This window comes from Polistes fuscatus, unplaced genomic scaffold (assembly GCF_010416935.1).
Source record: "Polistes fuscatus isolate 324 unplaced genomic scaffold, CU_Pfus_HIC Scaffold3, whole genome shotgun sequence".
NCBI lineage: Eukaryota > Metazoa > Arthropoda > Insecta > Hymenoptera > Vespidae > Polistes > Polistes fuscatus.
Genome location: NW_025113107.1, coordinates 10487258 through 10511764, shown reverse-complemented (window position 1 = coordinate 10511764; position 24507 = coordinate 10487258). Strand labels below are relative to the sequence as shown.

At 30.4% G+C, this 24507-nt stretch overlaps 1 protein-coding gene across 11 annotated transcripts in view; it reads left to right on the top strand.

Annotated features, from left to right (window-relative positions):
- The window catches only part of LOC122519959 (whirlin), a 79369-nt gene that overhangs the window by 5521 nt on the left and 49341 nt on the right, over window positions 1–24507 (top strand). For 6 of the 11 annotated variants that reach the window (XM_043639804.1, XM_043639805.1, XM_043639801.1 and 3 more), the window contains 3 exons: window positions 18313–18660; window positions 19402–19853; window positions 23095–23106. In XM_043639804.1, the coding sequence (XP_043495739.1) occupies window positions 18338–18660; window positions 19402–19853; window positions 23095–23106 (787 nt within the window). In that variant the 5' untranslated portion in view covers window positions 18313–18337. Of the gene's footprint in view, window positions 1–9478; window positions 9657–18312; window positions 18661–19401; window positions 19854–23094; window positions 23107–24507 lie in introns of those variants that run through there. The other 5 variants (XM_043639808.1, XM_043639807.1, XM_043639803.1 and 2 more) reach the window with 4 other exon arrangements.

Sequence of the window (24507 nt, the reverse complement as noted above, 5' to 3'; positions counted from 1 at the left end):
CTATTTCTCGTGATGTTATGCGATTATTTGCATCCACCGGTGCATTAATTTTGCTGTAATCATCTTCAACTGTACAACCCTTTTACGTGGTAAATATTTCAAAATGAAAATGACCAGAACGAAATTTCCAATAGTAATTTTGACTCTGGCGTTCGTTTAAATGTATCTTCTCCGTAAATGGCACATAATTTTGTTCTCATTTGCACCGTATTATTAGCTCTTGCGGTAACGAATAATAAAAGATAATAATATCAAGAAATTGCTCACTTTGATTTTACGTTTTTGATGAGATGCGGTAAAAAAAAGAAAAGAAAAAATTCTTGACAGATCGAAACACACAAGAAGGTTCTAAATAACATTTGAAATAACGTTTCTTACTAGAATGTAAAATAATTTTAAGGTTTGGAGTAAGGTTCAGGTATCGGTAAATGCGATTAACGAAATTTTTGTCCGAAAAACGAAATTACTTTTCGAACAACCCCATAGAATATATTTCTATCTATTTTGGATTTTTATTTAATTTTTTTATCTGTTAGATAAAACTTAGAAATAAATAATATTAATAACACATATATAAATTATATGTGTGTATGAATATTTATGCATCCACGTAGTCTAGACGTCATATAATTAATGCATCAGAAAAAATATATAATAATAATACGAGCGTACGTATGCATGCACTACATATATTTACAGAAAACATATATTATATTTTCTTCGTTAAAAAATAAAGCGTAGTTTTCTGCTCGGGAAGTTATCGCGATTTACGTGACAGCTTTAAAATCGATGAAAATAATGTTAATAAAATATTTAATCAAAGTAAAAGGAAAAAAGAAGGAAAGTTAGTCGGAATAATTTTGTTCGTTTCGACTCAATGAGACAAGTCTGTAATAAAATACGATGAAATTATAAATAAAACAATTTCAAAATGTTTAATATATAATTTCGAATAATATTAGTAACGGTTTAAAACGTTTAATACGCGAATTTTAATATATTTACATAGGAATAAAGGAATACTCACATATACATATTGTTATTTAATAATGTTTTATCAACGAATGTTAACTTAACATGCACATAAAAAAAACGCGATATGATTCATGCGAAACTTAACATTCTTAAATGATTACATACACGTGTGCGTTGGTACCATATACGTATGTATGTGTTGTATGCATACGTGTGTTTCGTAGAGATAGGCAAATACGTATATGAAGTTTTACCACGGTTTGTAACTTTTTCCATTACCTAGTTCCTTTGTACGTACGTGCAAGTTAGTACACACTTATATCGTGCATACTTTTAACTTTGGTGTTACAATACACGAAAACACATCTGGCAAGTATCGTTGTTCCAAGTTTTCACTTGCAACTTTATATTTTGTTCTTAAAGAGAATATATTTTTTAATTATATTTTAAACGATTAAAATAATTAATTACTTGCTTTTTATTATTTATTTACCCTTGCGATAATAATTTAAATTAATTTTCTTTACTTTTTCCATCTCGTTAACTTTGCATTAAGAGAATATCATTGGTTTCTGGTAAACCTGTCGTCAACGTGTAGACTAAACAAACATATGGAACGATTAGTCAACGGTGGCATATCCTAGATTAGTTCTATCGTTTTAGTATTCATACACCTGCGCTTTTCTCTCTCTCTCTCTCTCTCCCTCTCTTCTCTCTATGGGGTCTAGTTAAAGAACACTCTCAATCCTATTTAATAGATGACATTGTGTATTATTTTGGAAATTGTTTTAATCATAAAATTATTAGATCTTAACTATTCATATAAAAATATTACATGTTATCGTAATATTGTTGTTGATAAAATTTAATCAAAAATTACATATATTATTATTATAAATGACAAATTATATATTAAATATTAATTGATATTATTATTTTACAATCGCGTGCATTTAATCAATAATAATATATTTATTTATTCAAAGTCAAGTTCTTTATATTCTTCATTATTGATTAAATACATATATACATAAATAAAAATAATATATGATGTCAAGAGAGTTTGTCTCTGCGTGACCGAGTTATATTTTTCTTCCTGTTCGAGTAGAGATTGTTTCGTCACCGTTTATATAAAAAAAAAAAAAGAAAAAAGAAAAAAATATGAAAAAAAAAGATAAAAAGCAAAAGTCTAAAGGGTAGTTCGTGAATCTACAATTTTACGTGATGTTGTATTTATATGTAAGTATATATAGATATAGATATAGTTATATATAGATATAGTTAGAAATAAAAATGCTTAACTCGGCCGAGTTTGATCTGTCTCGTTGTACTGAGATGTACAATCGACGTTGAATACACGTATATATGCAAAAGCGTCGCGTTAAAGAGCTGGATAAGGGAAAGGGAAATTGGATTCGATCCTTTGAATTTCGTTTAGAGTACTGTTGGGAATTCTACCGCTATTGCTTGAGAAAGACAATTTCTCTCTCTTTCTCTCTCTTTTTAATATATCCTCTCTTTTTCTAACATTATTTCATTTTTTTAAACTTTTAAACTATTTTTTGGTTTATATTATACATATATACATGGTGCTTCGTAGTATGTTGATTCGAGAATGAACAAGGAATACAAAAATGATGAAACAAGTTCATACAAACGTGTGTTTTCTATTTGATTTTGTTTTAAAGTTATAATCACTTTTGTTTGTTTATCTTCGTAAAAGCTACTAAAAATGATCATCTTCGGTTTAGGTTTCTAAACAATTAGTTAATTATACGTAATCATTTCATTTCATTCAGTTTAGTTTCAATGTGAAAATTCTTTTACTAGAAGTACTTCGTTATTTTTCATTTGTCGTATGTTCAAATTTACAAACGCGTTATTAGATTTTTATTTCTGGACTCATTTGAAAACAATTGTATTCGACATCCATTGTCAGTATTAAAGAACTTCGAGCACGTATAGGCAAAAAGGTTGTCAACAGATTCAATGCGTATCTGGAATTTTCAAATTCGATGGTACAATTATTGGCAAGGTTGGAAACAAACCGAGAGTGGTCATTTCGAGCATTTACTGTGAAAATAAACTGTCGTGGATTATTTAAACACAAAAGTGGTTATAACTTTGAAACAAGGTCAAATAGGATATATTTATAAGATTTTTTTTCCAGTTTTTGTATCCCCTTGACCACTCGTGAACAGAGTCCCACATATTACAAAATATTCAAACACGATAATATATAAAATTTACGTACTTACTTTCTTTCTAATTACGTTTAATGTTATATTGGTGTTTTTATTATATATGTAATAATGAGTACTAATATAAATATAATATTGTATAAAATATATATTTATATATATTATACTTATTATTATTATAAGCTCGTATTCGTTTGTAACGAAAAAAAATATCGTGCAAACAAGTCGTGTCTTATTTTTTATCGTGACTACGGTACAATGTAATTATTAGTAGATATAGTGTATAATTATAAAAAAAATATATACATATATTAAATACTAAACGCACGCGAAAATAAAAGTTCGATTTACTTGGCAAATTCAACTTTATTTTATAATACCTTCACACACAACACCGGCGTAAAGGATTAGTTTTTGTTTTATTATCGCAGATTAAAATTGTGCTACTACATGGTTAATCTTTTAAAACTCTATTTTTCTTTTTTTTCTATTTATTAATTTTTATTTATATCAGTGAGCTGCGCTACCTCTCTCCCTAAAGCTCTGTATGAATTTTATTATTTTATAAATCTTTGATTTTATCGTTAGAAGTTGAAAATAAATTATTTCGAAGTAAGGAAATAACCTTTTTCTCTTCTTTTTTATGGTTTACGTCAAAGCATGCTACGGGAAAAGATAGATCTATAGGAATTCGTATGTCTCATGGCGATTGATGCTTTCGTAGTGTTTCGAAAAGTTCACAAAGTACTAGCTCGTACGAATTTGCACGTATTTGCTTTTACATCACACAGTACATCGTGAATATTCAACATTGCGACGAACATTTCCACGCAATGCGGTGTTAAGCTTTCTCTAGGTATACGTATATAACACATACACATCTAAATACTTACCTACGTAACTGCTCGTCACCGTGTTCATTTGCTGCGGTGAACTTACAATTAGAGACAGAAAGAGAAATATATATAGAAATATATATGTACAGTCTTGATAAAAAAAGTATCCATTCGGTTGGATTAAAATAAACAAAAATAGCACTATTGTACAAAGAATTAAAAGACCTTCCAACGACATACAAGTTAACTTCTAATGTCATTTAAAATTTTTGAGAAAATTGTTACTCATTTTTAACGAGAGTATCCTCCGAGTGGGAATGAATTTATGACAAGTACTTGTCCTTAAAAAAAAAAATATATCCGTTTCAGAATTTGTAGGAAAAAATTACTTAATTTCATAATTATCTAATGTTATAGTATTTACGTATATATATGTAAATATAAAACTTATGTTCACTTGGCAAACTCCCATTTACTCAAGCAAATATTTTCACGACCCCTGGGTTATAGACTCTTTACATTATCTTCTTTTTCACTATCATAAACTCATAGATATACTATTCATGTAGTGTTGCCAAACTGGTTTGAAATTAATTTTTAGTTGTTGCATGTCCAGGAAGTTTTTCATTTTCTTAACATTTCTACGACTCCATATGGGATCGTGACCTACACTTTGAGAAATTCTGACGTATAAAACCGGCTTAAGGATTATTATTATTATTTCTGTTTTTTTTTCCTTTTAATTAAAATTATCTTACGTGTCAATCCTTTAAAATTCAATTATGTCTCATATATTAGATACATCAATGTTCAGTAAACTATCCAAAGTTTTCAAGACATTAAAGAATAATTTAATTTGCATATGTACATAAACGATAAAATATTCAAGAAAAGGTAAGAATGAAAGATTGTTAAATAGAATTAAAAAGAGAATGAAAGAAGGGTTGTAAGAGGATGGAAAAAAAAATTAATTTCTATTTTCTTTTTTTGTTTCTAGTTAGAACGCAAAATCCATTATTTCTTCTCTCTCTCTCTTTTTTTCTTTCTTTCTTTCTTTCATTTTTTTTCTTTCCCTCTTGTTCGTCTAACAAACGAGTCGGAATCCGTGAAGTGTCTCGAGCGAATTATATGTCGAGCAAATGAATTTCGACGTTTAACTTAGGTAGCACAGCTCGTAGAAAATTACTTCCTCCCTCATGTAAGCGTTGAGATAAGTCCTTGATAGTTGAGCATATAGGAGGTGGTAGTTCTATTTTGTTGAAAATGTGACTTTTATAGGAAAGTTTTACATTTGAATGTCATAGATATATTTTCTGACATTTTTCATCAGATCTAATATTTCCTTGAAATTTATTTGAAAGATTTCATCGATCATAGATTTTCTTATTCTTCATCGTATTTACATTTTATCATTTCAACGTTTTTCCCCCATTTTGTCCTTTTTTTTCATGCAAATTTCGTTCGTCTATTTTCTTCAGAAAATTTCAAAAGCATCGTTTCTTCACGACAGATATATATATACATATGTATGTAGATACTTTATATTTTATTATTGCTCAAAGTATATCATTATAATTACATTATTATTAAAAAGTTAACTATTTAGGTTTTTCAACTATTTATTCTCGAATTACTATTTAGAATTTATTATCGTTCAGACGACTTTAAAAACACACACATACACACTTAGTATTCTTTTCATTTCAAGCTTTTTGCGAAACAAGTCTTGAACGCTAATAACATATTATTATAAATAAAAAATAAAAAATTTCAATCGTATCTAAGCGTTACTTATTTATGCATATGATTCTATATTACGATCATATAATAAACATAACACTCTATAATAATTAGATAACAAATTTCCTAATATTCTCGATTATTCGTGAAAGTAAGTTCTTCATAATAGGAACAAGAGTTAACTCAGAAGCGACGAGGAAGTTTCAAGGTCGTTTTATTGGGGAGGGACTCTAACGTCGATACACATCGTTTAATCAATTTGTAATCGAGGGGATGGAACAAAGGACGCTAGGTAGTCATTGTGTCGACGGTTTTCGTAGCACGATGTTATTCTTGTGCCAGGTACAGAATCATGTTCGTGACTAAGCGCAGACACTTTTCTGTCTAACGACATACATACATATATATATATATATATACATATATATATGAAAGAGAAAAAGAGAGAGAGAGAGAGAGAGAGAGAAAGAGAGATAGATACTCTTGTATCGATTTATTCGACTTGCACTGTTTCTAGAAAACGTTTACTCCTCGTTTGAAAATTTCTTTCAAGTCTTATCTTTTATATTTTTCTAGCATTTAAATTACCAATTTGGTTTAATACAAAACATTTGATAATTTGGATTTAATGTGTCAGAGATAATAAATAACCCATAGTTATTTTCCCAATGCTCCTATAATTTCATTAGTTCATATTATTTGGTACAGACAAATGTTGATAACAGAGTGAAATTAATTGCTTATTGTTAGTTCGTTAGGATGATTTTTGTATGATATTCTTGGAATTGGTGTATCGTGTAGAGGTAAATTGAACGCTTATTAAGGTGGTAGTTTTCTGTTCTTGATTTGTATTTGTTGGCGAAACGTGTTATTGTGTTTTCATTGGGATCGATGTTAAGGTCTTTTCTGAGATATTTATTTCTGGTATACAATGGAGTGTTGTATAAGATATCACAAATTGGAATGATTTGAGATTAATTTGATGAGTTTGTAAATTAGTTGTTTACCTTTAGGGTTGAATTATATCAAATTAGAATTACAATTTCTTTCATTATTTAAATTTGCAATTTGAGATATTATAATAAACGAGTATATTAGCTATTTTTTTTTATAAATAGATTAATAATCGAGATAGATTAATAATACGTTATTAGTATTCGTAACCTAGAGAAAATGTAAACTATAGACATTATTTCGATTAGGTATTATCTTTACGCTACTATAAGCTTTGTATATATATTCATATACGTATGCATATATTATCTCTATTCGAATATGTAATATACCTATTATCTAGTAACGTTCTTGGACAATTCGCATGGCAGGTGACCCGTAAAAATGGCCGATTTGCTCTCTACCCACATTAATACGCTGAGTTTAATTTCCGTAAAAGCTTCGAATAGTTTCATTCGATCGGTACACTCTATGGGATACAAACCTCATCAAATATTACGATTAGTTATCGTTGTTTTCGAATAATAAATATTAACGGGTTTTAATTTTTTCACTATCGACATATTACATCTTCTCGTCAATTTATGTTATTTTTCTTTTCTTTTTTTCATTTAAGTTCTGACATATGTTCGAAGTTTTGAGGAACACAATTTCTTTTGTAAATGTCACCAGTTTGATCACGCCTTTACACACGGATTATATCATACGTATATGTACGTGATATTTCTTTCCTAAGTCGAAACGAACCAAGTTCTAAAGTTCTCTTTACAGTTAAAGCCAGTTTATTTTCTTGCAAACGATTGAACTCATTTATTTTAGGAACGCGAAGGTTTTCTACCACTACACCAAGCTATATTAATCTTCTGACGTCAGTGATAAATAGTTTACACGTTGTGAGAGAGAGATAGACCGATATTAAATGTTAAATCTCAACAATGTCATTTAAAAAATTGTCTACTCCATGTGCATAATAATCATAGATACACATTTAAAAGAAGGAATCATTATCATTTTAGTAATGTTTCCTTTACGAATTCGTAATAAAACATAATAGAACGAGTTTACTTTTCGATGATCGATCGTATTCAACATTATTTTTTTAACATTTACAATTCGATCGTAATCGATCATTATAAATATCATTTAAAATCATTCGTTGAAAGATATGACGATTTTTGTTAATTTCGTTAAACGTATTTAATTGTATTTAAAAATATGATTGAAAAAGAAAAATGAAAAAAAAACAAGATCATATTATTATTATTAATATAATTGGAATTATCGAAATATTTTTTTTGGGGGGAATAGAGGGGGAAAAATGTAAGAAAGTTGTAAGGAACGTCGTAAGTTCGGTAGGTATAGTCTTATCTCATCTTTTGTAGGAAGATGTGGAATTTAAAAAAAGAAAGAATAAATAAGAGTAAGAAGAGTTCTCGGCATCGAGAAAGGTACGTTCTCGCACCTGAGCTTACTGAGGTCAGGTGAGGAGGCCCCTTTCTCGAGACACCTCGTGAAATATTGCTACTGCAGTTGCCGCAGTGTTGTTCGAAGGAGAAGAGAGCAGTATTCCAATGGTTAGGAAAACACACGGACACGTACTCTCAGGGAGAACTTGCCTACCAGTTGGATGCGTTTCAGGTTTTACGATCCTTTTTACGCGCTATATCGTCCGCCCTATCCCTGACCCCTTACACATCTACCTTATACCATGCTATGTGATGTGATAAACCGGAAAACGAAGAAGCTACTTACTGTGACCGAGCACGGATCTTCTTTCAACTATTCATTCTTTCTGTTATTATTATTCCATTGAGAAAATAAATAATAAGAAGGAAAGAAAGAAAGAAAGAAAGAGTTACACTTTTAGATTAAACATTATTTCAATTGATATTATTCAAGGGAACGTTTTTTTCGTTTGACGTCATCTCGTACGATAAAATATATCTATCTATTAGGGATGCTCGTAAGTTGACCTTTTTGAAGAATTATATTATTTCAATGATAGAAATGAACTTTTTTTTCTACGTTATTTTTTTGTGTGTGTATTTTTTGGATAAATGAAATTTAAAAGTATTTATATAATCTTGATTTTATTATACATAATTTCAAATATAAAATAGTATTATATACCTTCGGGCACATTTTAATATTAATAAAATTAAAACTTGAAATCACGATATTTTTGTTTGTATATTTTTTTTTTTTATTTATTTCGCGTTAAACTGTGAACTAATTAGATGCAATATTATAATGATCCACCCTAATGTCTATATATGGCTACTATGTTTATGTAAAACCAAAAGCATATCCCGTATCTCTCGGATTACTTACTGGCATTAACGATAAGGATAATTATTTATCTAATATTATCTTAACCTTGATTGAGAATAGAAAAGCAGGGAATCTCGTGTTCCACTCGTATCGATCTATCGGTTATTTTTTAATATTTTTTTTTTCTACCGTTTATGCCAAAGAAACACACTTACTCTCTCATATGCATTATTTTCACGCAATGTAGCCTGTAAAAAAATAAGTCGAAAAAATAGAATAATATCTTTTCAATTCGACACTAACAATGAGTATTCGAAAAAAAAATGTGCATAAGAATTCTTAGATGTATATACTGTATAAGAGGAATAAAATAAATATGTGCTTGCGATTACTCATAGGTTAAAAAAATGTTCTCTCGTTTACAAGTACGTATTCATTGTCTTCTGCGATGTTTACGTCTTGCCTTCAACCAATCAACTTATTTCTCATTCGTTTATTGTTAGTATGTTTCCATCAGTCGAGCTGTGACGATGACGCAACGCAAATAGCTTCAATATTATAAAGGATAATTTTTCAAATCTTCGCAGTTCAAACAGAAGAATAAAACAGAAGACAAAGCAGAAATTAATCGAGTGCGGTGTTCCTTCCACGATTATTATAAATTTGGTGATAGTAAAAGGTATTTAAATATAGAATTGTTTAAACTTTAAAACACGAGATCTCAAACGTACAAATGTTTTTCTTTTATATTTCGATGTTTTTTTTTTTTTTTTAATTCTTAAAAATATCAATAAAAATGAAAGACAGGCATTTATTTTATTCCATAAGTTTCGTGGCATTGCGATGGTACGTTTTAAATATATTTTTTACTCATTTCGGGGTTCCTCTTTCACGATTATCATAAATTTGATGACAGCAAGAAGGTATTTAAATTTGGAAAAAAATTTGTTAATTTAATTTTTTCAAAATAAAAACGAGACCTCCACCGCAAAAATGTTTTTCTCTTTTATTATGATGTATTTTTTGAAGAAATTTTTTAAAAATCACTCTACATAAAAAGAGGAGATACAAGTATTCTAAATTTATTACTATTATCTTTCTCGAAAAAAATCATAAAAAGTTGATAAGTCCATTTTCTTCTTTTTTAATGAATATTTTTTTCCCCGAACGTTCAAGTTAAAGGTAACAACTCTGCTTTAGTTTATATCAATTACGAATATAGATCATGGACCCAATCGGGTTTGTCAATTATCCTATGAATTCTTTTGCAGGCTGCTATAATTTAATTTCATAGTAGGGAAAGAACGCAATTCGTAGCGTGTCCAGTAATCCTCTAAGATGATTTGCTAGTCTAACGCGTGCTTCCGAACACATTCCACACCTTTTGATTCTTTTTGTACCAGTCTGTCCGTTTGTCTGTCTCACTTTCTCCCTCTCTCTCTTTCACTCTGTGAATTGACACTCTGTGTCAATTCGTTGAATTTGTATCAGATTGTAATTTGAATTCAATATTTGGCCATTAACTTGTTTTAAATTATTTTCATTATTTCTCGAGGATATTATTTTACAAGAGTAAATTATCTTTTTCCGATCGATTATTCAAGCTTTAATAGAGAAATTTAATAGAGAATTTATATCAATTTGTATCCATATGCTTTCGATGTATTCTCTCTCTCTTTCTTTTTTTCCTTCTATGTATATTTTTTCTTTTCACTTTAATATCTCCGTCATCGTACAAACAAATGGGTGCACGATGGACCGATAACTTTTCTAATAACACGATTATTAAAGGTTCCACTGTATTAGACTAGATGTAACAAAACGAGAAAAGGAAAACGAGAGTTAGAAAAAGTAAGAAAGTTAGTGAGACAGAAAGAGAATAATGGGATTTCATTTTCTCTTTATCAGATTACATGAGAAATAATTGATAACGCGTTAAATAATCTCCAGAAATAAATATTGATCTGTTGCTATGCGTTTATAAAGTAACAACTTAACGTGTTTTATATCGTGAGATTTATGTTAAGAGTTGGATGATCAAATAACAAAATTATATCTCTGGCTTATGTAAAAAAAATTTACAAAGATTTGTATCTAGTAGTAACCTCGATATTCATTCATCGGGGAATACACGATGAGACTAAATAGAAGGCTTGTGACGTTGAAGTGGGCGGAAAGGTGTCGGTAGCCTAACCGGAGAATTAATTCGATCAATGGAACATCGTGGAACGAGGTGAAAATTGCACGGTGTACGCCCACGCTTTTTCTCTCTCTCTCTCTCTCTCTCTCTCTCTCTCGTGAGAGAATATTCTTTACGTCAATGCTGTATAGGAGAATAACCAGAAGAAAGACAGGAAGAAAAAGAGAGAAAGAAAGAGAGAGAGAGTGTGTGTGTTTGTGAAACATAATTTATTTTCATGACTTTTGTCTGAATATAATCAACGTCACAATGAAATACAGTGTACATTGTCTTTAATATCTGCACAATGCAGGCAAGATTATTCTGAATGTATAAATAGATACACACACTTACATACGTAATAAAATTAATACGAGTAACAATAATAATAATATTTAATTATTAATATAATTAATATAATAAATTAATATAATAATATTAATAATAATAATAATTATTATCATTATTATTATTTTGTTAAAATATATTAGAAAATGAAATAATATCAGTCAGTTGATTATCAAAGATCCTGTCAGTTCGTTGAAAATTTTTACGTAGTTACGTTATTGATGTTTGGTATCAATTTAATTGTTTTGTTGAAGAAGAAGTAGAAGTAGAAGAAGAAGAGGAAGAAAAAGTGAAAGAAGTAAAAGTAAAGGAAGAAGAATGAAAGGATACGAAGAAAGTCGTTACGTTGGCCTTACCGCTTATCTCAGGGATAATAATTTCAAGCTCAATTGCACGCGACTTTACCTTGACTCTGAACTTTGGCGAGCGTCCATAGTATCTACATACATACATACATACATACATACATACATACATACATATATATATACATACATACATACATACATACATACATACATATATATATATATATTATGTCTAGGTATTACCTGTCTTCTTTTGCACTTCGATTTTCTACTATTCTACGGTCAAATCAATGGAAGTTTTTTTTAAAGCTTCGTGATTGAATCAAACGATGCTATAGGAGGAATATTAGTAGGAGGAAGATTAGAGAAATATTATTCATTTACGTCTTTATGCTTAGATTCGAAAATAGCAAGGCTTTTAATTTTTTAAAAGAATATACAAGGGCACTCGTAGAAAGCAATGAAGAATTTTTTGTTTTATCATTTCATTGATAAAAAACGAATGTAGTTATAAAAAGAAAATTAGATAAAAGTGATTTGATTTACGTTTCGAAAACTTTTAATGTTCGGCTTGGAAATAGCAAAAGCTTTTTTTAGTCTATAAAAGAATATGACATTAGGATACTTTTATAAATAATCAATGAAGATTTTTATAATTTCTTTAATAAATTGAACGAATCTGTATAGAAATACAATTAGAGATACAAATAATTTTATTATATATTACAGTTAGATTAGAAAATAGCAATTTTATATTATAAAAGTGGAAGATGTAATAACACTTATGTAAAGTCAACGAAGATATTAAACATTTTGTTATTAAAACAAATAAAGGTATAAAAATAAAATTAAAAAACAAAAAAAAAAGAAATTGATTTATCGATGTTTCAAAGAGTTTCGATGCTAGATTCGAAAGTAGCAAGCTTTTTATCCTGTAAAAGTAGATGGGTGTTAGGATACTTATAGAAGAGTAGCACTCAAGGGATAAATATTTTAAGATTTCATTTCTTGGTGCCAGTGGTCCAAACAACTTTAACATCGTATGCTTTTACCACTACTCATAGTTCGTAACTTTAATCGTGGATCAGTTGATCTAGATCCTATGTCGTTTAATGGACGACACAGATGATCCAACTGTAAAAGCTAACTTATAGCTATATATAAGCATAGAATGTGTTATATTAACGATAACAGCTAAAGGTGTAGTTGTAACATTATATTTGGCCTTGCTTTTAGAATTACTTATACTATGACCACCCGTTTTACTCGTCTACAGTGCGAAGATAACTACGATAAAATAGAAAGCTCGGTTTACGAGCAATTACGGCTATTCCTAATTAAATCTTAACAAGGACATTTGTTCTACTCTAGGTTTCACATCGAACGACGTTATTTATCACGTTGATCATTATGAAAATTATTTATTATGTTGATTCAACAAATTTTTCATTTTTCTTTTTTATTAAAAGACTCCAACGCGTTTATTTATAATTAATTAAATCATTTATTTATTAGAAATATAAATCATTAAACTTCCTGTTTAATTTTATTCCGTCTCATTTATTCAATTTAATTATCATCTTTGCATACATTTGAATAATTAACACATTATTAACTGTGTTATAAGTAATAATAACGGTTCTAAAAAAAATGTATAATATTAATATTAAAGTATACATTGTACCAAAAACAGTAAATAATATTATAATAAATATATAATAATTATAATATATATATTATAATTTATATTATATTATTTATATATTATTATATTATAATAAATATATATAATCTTTAATAATTAATTAAATATAATAATATATTGAAATATATATAGATATATTAAAAAATTGAATAATTGAATAATTACATAAGTTGCATTTATTATACATAAATATATAAATAATAGTACAGTAATAGATCGGTTAATAATAACCTGGTTTCCTTAGTTTTTCAATGATGAAATTTTGTTTCGTACGTTTAAGTATCGTAAGATGACACGCGGGGATGTTCGTTAGGTATGTCCAGAGATTTAAGAGAACGGGAGGGCTCGTTCCTGAATGAAGGCAGCTTCAGAGGAGTTCTGCAGTATTGATCGGCCCACTCTCGTACAACGGAACACGCGGCACATCTCTCTCTCTCTCTCTCTCTCTCTCTCTTTCTCTTTCTGTTTCTGTTTCCTCCGAAGGCACCTTCACACCGACACTATCATCTACTACTCTCGTGTATATTTTACTCCCACATTTCTCATCCTACGTTCTCCTCCAGCAACCACCCCTAGGAGCTTCCAGGGGCAACTTCCAACACGGCCAACCCCCGCCGGCAAACAAGCTACCTTCCTCGTTCTCTCTCTCATCGTCAGTGTCAAGGTCAGGTCAGACTACCTCGAGAACCAAAGAAAGGGAAACACGCTTGATTGCTCTCTTACCACCATCCCTTCTGCATTTTTCTTCCTTCCTTCTTACCTTAGAAGTGATTTCTCCCTCTATCTCTATTCCGTAATCTTCTTTTTCTATTTTATATCGGGTCCGATTTATTTTTTCTCTTATTTTCTTTTTCTTTTTTTCTTTACTGAATATACCCATATTTGTCGATTGATTTACTGGTCACTGTAAGGATTTCTCTTTTTTTTTCTTCTCTTTTTCACGTGGATAAAAATCGAGTGTAAATGAATTCTATATGTAGGAGAAAGGAAAAAAATTTTTTTATAGAGAGAAGCCTGGATTTAGAAAGGTTTGAAAAAATATTTATTTCACGTGGTATTCGTAAAAATAAATATTGTAAAATCGTAGAAAAATACGAAATAAATTTTACTCGTTATCATCGTTGCTCGGTGTCGCTATTTCAAAAGCGACCCAATTTTCCTTTTTTCTTTTTTTCTACCTTTTATATAAAATACTCGTGTAGAAGAAGTAGCATGTAAATCAAGGGATAGTTGTTGTATATATTTACGTTTAACATAAAAATTGACCATTAAATCCATTTATGTTTGAGTCGGTCAATGAATAATGCTAAAACTTGTAGTATTTTATATTTATAATAAATGGGACAGGTGTATACTATATATATATAATTAGGTTAGCCCTTAACTCCATTTTTATTGGGGTTAGCCAATAAATAATGCTGAAACTTTTAGTGTTTGATATTTATATTAAATAGGACAAATGTATAGATGTGTTAGGTTGGCCCTTAATTCCATTTGTATCGAGGTTAGCCAATAAGTAATGCTGAAACTTTTAGTATCTTGTATTTTAATAAATAACGTATTGTACTTTTCGTATATTTTATTGAACGAATTAATCGTGTTAAAGGGGAATTAAGTTTACTAGCTTTTGCATGATTTAAACGAAACAAATTTATTCGATTGGATTTGAGAAAGATACGGAAGGTTTAGTTCCGTTTATGACTCTTAAGGGTGTAATTTATTTATCAAGATTACGCGAAACAACGTACCTATATCTGCGAATTCAGCAAAAATGAGAATAACTCGATTGAGATCTTTCTCATTTATCTTCCATATTTGTCTGACATTGCATTTTTCTATAACCATTCTATTCAGATTTTTTATTAGATATAGAACTTTGAATCTCGGGAAGATCATAAAATGCACGCGGAGTAAAAGATGGATAGCATTTCGGAATGAAGAAGTCATAAAGCGATAGAGATGGAAGAATAATTATTCATCATAACACACGGTGCCTATATTATTTAATTATCGAATTCAATATTCGTTTACGTAAAAATAATACTTATTTATTCTCGTTTAAGACATTCACACGAGTTTTAAATATATTAACTCAATTAATAATTTGACAGATTAGAGAGAAGAAAATATTTTCCCAAAATGTTTTCATTCTAAAAATAATACAACGGAAAACGTCCTTTTCTTTTTTGAAATTGAAACAAAGCAAAATTTATTTCATTCGTAAAGTTAGTCGAAAATTTTAATAAATTTGCATTTTTCCTATTCGCGTATAACGCGTTACAATGCCTCATCGTGATTCAAATATCGTATATATATATGTATATAGTTATACGGCACGTATATATTATACGCATAAATAACATGCCTCGTCAGAAATACGTATTCATATTTTTTCAATGAATGCTTTCAACGTTTGGGATATTATTGAAACGAAACAAAAAAGAAAAAAAAGAGGCGAACAAAAATAATGAAAAAAAAAAAAAGAAAAACATTTCTACTCGTACGAAATGTAATCGTCCATCATTAAATTGAGAAGGGGTGGGGGGGAGTTTTCGATTTTTAATACCAAATCATATATTTAAAATGAAAATAATATTAATGGAAAACGATGTTTCAATACGAATCTTATTCAAAATATTATTGTTATAATTAATCACATCTAATTGTACTGACTGATACAGGGAACAGTACTGTTAACTGAAGGATATGTATATATGCATGAGTACGTTTATATATATATATATATGTACGTATGTATGTAGGTATATATAAAAATAAAGAGAGAGAGAGAGAGAGAGAGAGACAGATAGATAGATCGATTAACGTGGTGCTCATAAATTAACCACAGAGCTCGAGCATTTAGTTTGCATAGGGCAGAGAACTGGGGATCGATGTTGGTGAAACGAAAGCGTTTTGCTGTTGAGAATTCGCATAACTCGCAAGTTAGTATCGTAAATGAGATATGCCTTGGAAAATGATCTTCCGGCTTTTAACGGAAACATTTCTAAAGGCATGAAATCGTTGGATAGGTAAATACGTTATGTCCGTTTAAATAGAGAACCAAGTTTCCGTTCCATTCCATTCCATTCCGTTTAGTTTAGTTTCGTTTCATTTCGTTTTTCTTTTCCTTTTTTACCCTATCTTCCTTAGCCCTACGATGCGATCGAGCGTATAATCGTTTCCCGTCGCGTCGCTGACTCCATAAATCTTTTAAAAGCAAAGCTTATCGATCCAGGCGGGGTACCGGCTTGACAAAATGGCCACAGCTCCGCTTCCTCGGATGTTCGTCACGCTTTAATGCAACCTATCGTTTGCGAACTCTTTTCCTTTTTTTTTGCTTGTTTTTTCCTTTTCTGTTTCGTATTTTGTAACTATCGACAGAGAGAGAGAGAAAGAGAGAGAGAGAACTTTTCCCAACAAAGAGATAACAAAATATCGGAAACGATGCATATTCTTTGTTTCTTTTTTTTTTTTTTGACAAATAACATACGAAGAATAATGTTTTATATTAGATATATCTGTACCGTTAGATTATTCCTTAACGATCGGTTATTTCGTTCTACGATTATATTGAAATAGGATTCAGGTAAAAATATACATTAGTAGAAAAATATTTGCGTTATATTATATTTAAATTGTCATAGTATATTAAATCGTGTTTTTAATGTATCTTGTTACAATATATGAGTTCGGTGCATATTTATGATTTTTCTTTCAATAAAATATAAAATTTTATTGTATATTTTATAGACGATAAGATTATGGATCGAATTCATTTTATTTATTGATATTAAATAGTTTATATTAAATTAGAATTTTAAATTATCAAGAGATAACTGAAAATGGTCTAGAAAAAAGACAAGAGAAATATTTATCATAATTTATGGATGATTTCAAAATTATTATATTCCAAGTATTACATTTAAAACGATTACCAGTTTTTTTTTCTTTACTTAAGTAAACGTAAGTAATACGTAAAAAATATTTATTTTTTGGTAAAACAGTAAGAAAGTGTTATTTTTCAATCCTTTTATTAAAGTTTTCATATTTGTGAAGAAAGATATAATGTAATATCGTATTTATGTTTCAATCTGTATTTACAGTTATATATTGGATCTTAAAATGATATCTTCGAAGGATGAAAATAAATTTATTTTTGTCCCCCTTTATAAAAGGTAACACATTTATGTTATAGAATGACACATGATTTGTATAGAAGTGCTTTCGCCTTATCCCTCGGGAATGTTAGGTCCTGACTAATTTATGAGAATCTCGATCGATAGTGAAGGTATCTCTGAAATTTAGGTCGTATAACCGACATTGAGAGAGAGAGAGAGTCGCGTAGGCGTCTTCCCATTTGCTTCTCTCTGCTGCTATCTCTGTTATATCGTTTTAGAGTTGCTCCCGTTGTTGATAATTTCTTTAAATCTGTCCAAAGATTTTAGCAAGGATCAATATATATATATAATATTATAATACATAACAACTTTATATATATAAATTAACATTTCGTTAAATTAAAAAAAATATATTATCTCTTATAGTATAATAAGAAGTACAACAACAAAATGTAGGTATTTATTTTGTTGCATAGGCAACAAGATTACGTGTAAAATAATTTTTGTATTATCATTGAAAAAGTACATACAATTGAAATTTAAAAAAAAAATACACAAATTTTCTACAATAGTTCAACACAAGTTATTTTGTTTAAGTGTTAAATAAAATAAAAACAGATATATATGTACAAAATAGGAACGGATAGTACAGTTTTTTCGGTTTTTTTTGTTTTCAGGTCTGACTGTTCGGAGGTGTAAGGAATGGCCAGCAGTACGGAGGACTACGGCTCGGAATTGCAGGAGTTGCAGTGGGGTGGTGGTAGCGGTTCTCATTTTCTACGGAGTAATTCTCACTTCTTGAGAAGCGGCAGCGGAGGTTGTTACGAAGCTGAGGATCTCGAACCAAGTAGCAGGCACCATGCCGGTCAACACAGAGGATATTACAGCCCGCCTGGCACCAGTTACACCATTGTCGAGAGACCTCCCAGTGCTCCTCACCATCACTCCTCGCATACGACACCTTACAGGCATCGAACTCATGCCACGTCCAATACAGGTGCTATTTCACCGGAACAAGTACTCAGGTTCGATTATTTCTAATCTAATAACTTAAGAATCTTATAATCTTATTTTACTTTAATTTTGAGAACAGATACATTTAAGAAGACGTGATCATTGAAAATTTGAGAAATACAAAAAATCCTTTTGTCATATTTTATTTAATTGTTAGAAATACTTAGCAAATGTATTTACTAGGGAGAAAGAAAAGAAAAAAATAAGAAAATGTTTTTTGATATATCATTTCTTCGTAAACGTTTCTCAGTTAATTAATATTATATCATAAAACCAGGTCAATGCTTTAATCTCGTAATATAACAAGATAATTATCTAGCTAAGTTTTGTTTTATTTTTCTTTCTTTTCCATTTAACTAGACAAAGCTAACGTGGCAGGTACGTACAAAGGTGGTTGAGCAATGTGATCCTCGCTTTAAGAATTACAAAGAAATAATTTCATAGTAGGGAGCTTGCACGCGTAAGTATGTATTTGAAGTACCGACTCGGCAACTAGAGAATTCATTTTCTTTGAAGTCGCACACGTTTATAGAACACGAAACTCTGTTTATATATATTTTTTAGTTACATTTTATTATCCCTTTTCTATCTGACAACTACCTTTCGATATCCGTTCAATTCGAATGATTTTGATCGTTGTTAAAGAACCATCGAGTATAGATAGGAGGAAATAAACTACAGATTAACCAAATATCAATATATTTCAATTTAAACGTATCTAACACGTAGAAATGATATAATGAAATAATTAGGTTATTCGGTAATGGTGTACCGGCTGAGAGACGTCAAGGTGAACGAAGGACACCTGCCTCGAGTCCAGCCAGTGTGGCCAACGTGAGGAGTACGAGTTCGTCTCAACAGGGTCATCAATCCTCTCATCAACAGCAACAATCTCAACAACAATCACAACAACAGCAGCAGCAACAACAACAACAATGTCAGCAACAACAGCAACAACAATCGCAACAACAACAACATCAACAACAACAATCTCAACAAATATTAGGTTCGAATCCACCAACGTCACCTGGATCTCAACCACTGAGTCTACAGGAGCTCACCGTAAGGACAATCACCATGACGAGAGATCCACCTGACTCTCATCATGGATTTGGAATCTGCGTGAAGGGTGGCAAGGACGCAGGTGAGATCCGAAGTACCTTCAAGCTACCTCCGTCGCCGTACTTCGTGCCTCGAGAACGAGGTACTTTCGCAAACGTTAACTCTCTTCTCTTTAGGTTCTCTTATTCTTATTCGTTGTCTGCCGTCATTCTCAGCCATTGACATCGCTACCATTATTATTATTATTATTCTTCATCATCTTCTTCTTCTTCTTCTTCCATTTTTCCCATCTTGACCGCTCTTTCATCCACTTTATTATCAAAGTTCTCTTCTATTCTTTATATCCATTTCGGTTCTCTCTCTCTCTCTCTCTTGCTCTCTCTTTCTTTATTTTAGAACATAATTTTGTAACTCTAAACATTTCTTTTCTTTTTTTCTTCTTTTTTTTTCTTTTTTTTTTTACCATTAATCCTTTCCGTTTTATTCCAGAATTTTTACTCTCTTGTTCTCGTATAATGCTGTCAGATCTATTTTTTGTTCTTTTATTTTCTTTTCTTTTCTTTTCTTTTCTTTCTTTATCTTTGCGTGATAATATCGGACGGAGGTAAGCTTTCCTTTTGTACGATTAAGCGAGTAGCAATTTTGGAAAATACGGATTTTTTTTCAAAAAAAAAACTTCTATCTTTATTTCATTTGTGTTAGATTCGTTTCAACCTCCTTTTTACGATAACCTACGGATTCCCCAACAATCACGTTTTCTCTTTTAATCTTTTCTTTATTCTTCTCGTGTTCTTTTTATTTTTTTTTTTTTTTAGTTTTTTAGTTTTCTTTTCTCTTTCGGGGTATTTTTATCAAAAAATATAAAAGGAAAAAAAAGAAGAAAAAAACATTAATTGTCAGAAAGAGAAAACGAACGAGTAGTTGCAATCCAAAAAGGTGGATGAAGGTTGAACAGAGAGAGAGAGAGGGAAATAGAGAGAGGGAAATAGAGAGATAGAGGGAAACGGAGAAAGAGAGAGAACGTTTTCCGATCATTAAGCGTTTCCATCTGGCCGATGACGAACAACTTTTGCAAAAGAGAGAGAGAGAAAGTGAGAAAGAGAGAGAACGAAAGAACGAATGAGAAAGAGGAACTCGGCGAGTAAGATCTGTGCGATTGAAACACTGAATCATTTGCTTCTCTTTTCTTTTTTTTTGTTTTTCTTTTTAATATTATTTTCTTTCTCTCTTCCATGTCTTTCTATTGGGCCAAGTTATACAGATGCATCACTCAAAAATAATAGATAAAGTAAATTTTGGATTTGAAAATTTGTTGAAAAAATCGTTGATAAAAATGAAAAATTTACTTCCATTGGAATGGTCAGATTTTATGTTTTTATCGTTTCGCAAGGTTTTTTCAATAATAATTTATTTAACAGAGGCGGGGGTAATATAATTAATATTATTTGAAATTCATGACTTAATTTCATTGGTTTTAATAATGGCACAATATGTGTTGTTAATTTTTTACAAAATATTAATCGAGTTAAAAAGTTAATAGCAATGTTTTGTCAATTGAAAGGTTAATAAATTTCTGTATAACTTGATTCTCAATCGACAGAAAAAGATGAGAAGATTGCAAGAAATTGGAGAAACTTATAAGCGAGACCTCTTCTCTCTTAAAAAATAATAAAACAAATTAAATAATGTGTTTTGGATGAGCTGTCAAATCGGAGAGTTTACAAAAATGATTTTGACGGATAATATTTATCCCGAGGAAATAATAATGAAACTAATAAACATGCGAATAAAAATAATAACGCAAAGTGTCTTTTAAATTTGATTCGAAGCTTCTTCGGAATTTTGTTCATGATTTATGACAGAATTCATCTCGTACGTGTCACTTAAACGTGCAATCAACGATGTCGATTAATTAGTCCACGTTTCGATTGGTTTTGCCCATCGAGAAAGTCATTAGTCGGTGCTTTTCCACATTGACGACCCTAACGACGTACTTCTAAACCATTCGATGTGTTCGCGAGATTTTCTACTACGTACTTTCGTATTATGTCCTATGTTAGTTATCTAATTGCACGAAAATTTAATGGACGATTAATACACCATTATTCTTATAAATATTTTACATTATTTTTTATATATTTATTTATTTTTTCTTCATTATTCAACAAAACAGTCATTCTACCGGTAGTCCTTTATGGATTCGAGGCATGATCACTTAACATGCGGGACGAACAGAAATTTAGGATATTCGAGAATAAAATACTTGTTAAAATCTTCGGCACAAAACGCGATGAGGAAACGGGCGAATGGAGAAAATTACACAACGAGGAATTGTGTATATTGTATAGTAGACCGCACATTATTAACGTCATAAAATCACGCCGATTAAGATGGGCTGGCGACGTGGCGCGTATGGGTGAGGAACGAACCGCGTATAAAATACTTACTAGTATATCCAATGGGAAAATACCATTGGGTAGACCAAGGCGTAGATGGGAGGACAATATTAGGAGGGATATTAAGGAAATGGGATATGAGAATTGCGCTCAGGAACGAGAACACTGGCGGGATTTGGTATATGCGGCAATGAGCTTTCGAATTCCCAACGCCACTTAATAATAATATTATTTATTGTCAAAAATACAGATATGAATTTTTATTCAAAAAGTCAAATAAATTATTTCTCACGGTAAAGAAAAATTATAATTTATATCTTGTTAAATGAAAAAATGATTTATCTCGAAAACAAAATAAATCAATCGAACGTATACTAAGAAGATTAAAAAGAAAAAAATTCTTTGACAAGAATAAATCACATATTTACGAAGCTTTACCAGGTACATCTCTCCGATTTGCGAGTCATCGTATTAAAAAAAAAATAACAAAGAAATCTTTTTAAAAGATCCACATTTTGCGACGAACGAGATGCTTACTTAAATTCGATACATCGAGTTGGGGCGGGGGTAAATGTTGTTGCTTTGCAGTAAAGTCATCGTCATCGTTCTTCTCGAATTTGCCTTTAATTTTTGTCACGCTATTTTATTTTATTTTTTATTTTTTTTGTTATTCGTCGTCGCACGCTTTCCACACGTTTCGACGAGTAATAAAAAGCTTTCCTTCATATATTTTCTTCTTCTTCTTCCTTCATCTCGCGTCAAATAAGCGCGCACACACCGAGAATCTCAAGTTGTTCCAGTTCGTCGGCAAATTTCGTGGATCTTGAGAAAGAGATAAGTTCGAAAGAAGTCGTATGGTGAAAGAGGAACGAAGTTGAGTACTATTTAAGTACTTAATTATAAATGTATGTATGTCATCGTTTCATCAAAATATACATAAGTCAACTAGCGTGTTTTTCTTTCTTGCTTTCTATTTCGCTGTACCAGATGTGCAATCAGGTAATTCATCAACAGTGTGTATGTGTGTGTGTGTGTGTGTGTGTGTGTATGTATGTGTGTATGTGAAGGAAAGAACAGGGAGAATGTTTAACAGAGAAAAACAAAGAGAAAGAGAGAATGAATCAAAACATATTTTTTAAACCACCGAAAAATTCGAACGAAGTCACTTAATTTTTCTTTCTTTGACTCTTTTTTTTTTTTTCTACTGAAAACTGTTGAATTTTATGAATACGTCCAAGAACCTGATACGTTTTAAATTTTAATACATTACCGTCAACGTCGTTGCTTTATTTTTATGTCACAAATTAATTCTTTTATTGTTCTCAGCAATTTTAGAATTTATTTTTTTGACACGATCGTATAATTTGAGATCCGTCAGGTTGGTATCAGAATTGCGTTATGTTACATATATTTTCGTTATCTATTTTAAACTATTCTAGAATATACTTTTATAAGATTTTGTTCATCTGTTCGCATAATTTGAGATTCTATTAATTGGGTCAGTATTTATAAAGATTTTCATATATTACTTTAAACGGATAATCAATAATTATAATATATTATCAATATGCGGACTTTAACGCATTTTTTTCCTCTAATATAAATATTAATTATCTATTTAAAATATTAACTATAATAATTATTCTCCATACAACTTAATGACCATAATATATTTTACAATTATACCGATCGAATAAAATATAAATCAATAATTTTATTATCGAAAATCAAAACAAAATATCCGTGCAAGTTTCTACAAAAAAAAAGTTGGGAAAGTCAATAAATCATATAGTTACTTCCATCAAATATCAGGTTCTTGAATGAGCTCGTAGAATTCATAGATTAAAAAATCGTCGGCAATAATCGAGAAAGGGAAGAAGATAGAGAGAGGGAATGGGAGAGAGAAAGAGAGATAGAAAAAAAACAAGAGGAAGACTGTGTGAATGAATAAGAGAGAAAGAGAGAGAGAGAGAGAGAGAGAGAGAGAGAGTGAGAAAGAGAATTTAAGAGAAATAATGCAGAGCGAGTATATATTTGAAGGATTCAAATTCGAGGTCGTTTCAATTTCCCGGTGGTTTTTCGAGTATTCGATATAAACTCGCGCGTCAGTAACGATCGATGTCGCATGAAGGTGTTATGCGCAGATCGGCCATGTGTGCGCGCGCGCACCGGCTTGAAACTAGATGGCGACTGTCATATGAGAGAGAGAGAGAGAAAGAGAAATCGTAAAGCTAGATGATATATATAAGATGAAAAAGAAGAAAATGTTTCTTTCACGTTTGTCTGGCGTGAAGAAAAGAATGACTTATAAATACGTTTTTATTCCTGTCGAATAAACTGGAGGTGGTAAAACGTGCGCGTATGTGTAGGGAGTGGGGGAACAAAGTGGTAGGAACAAAT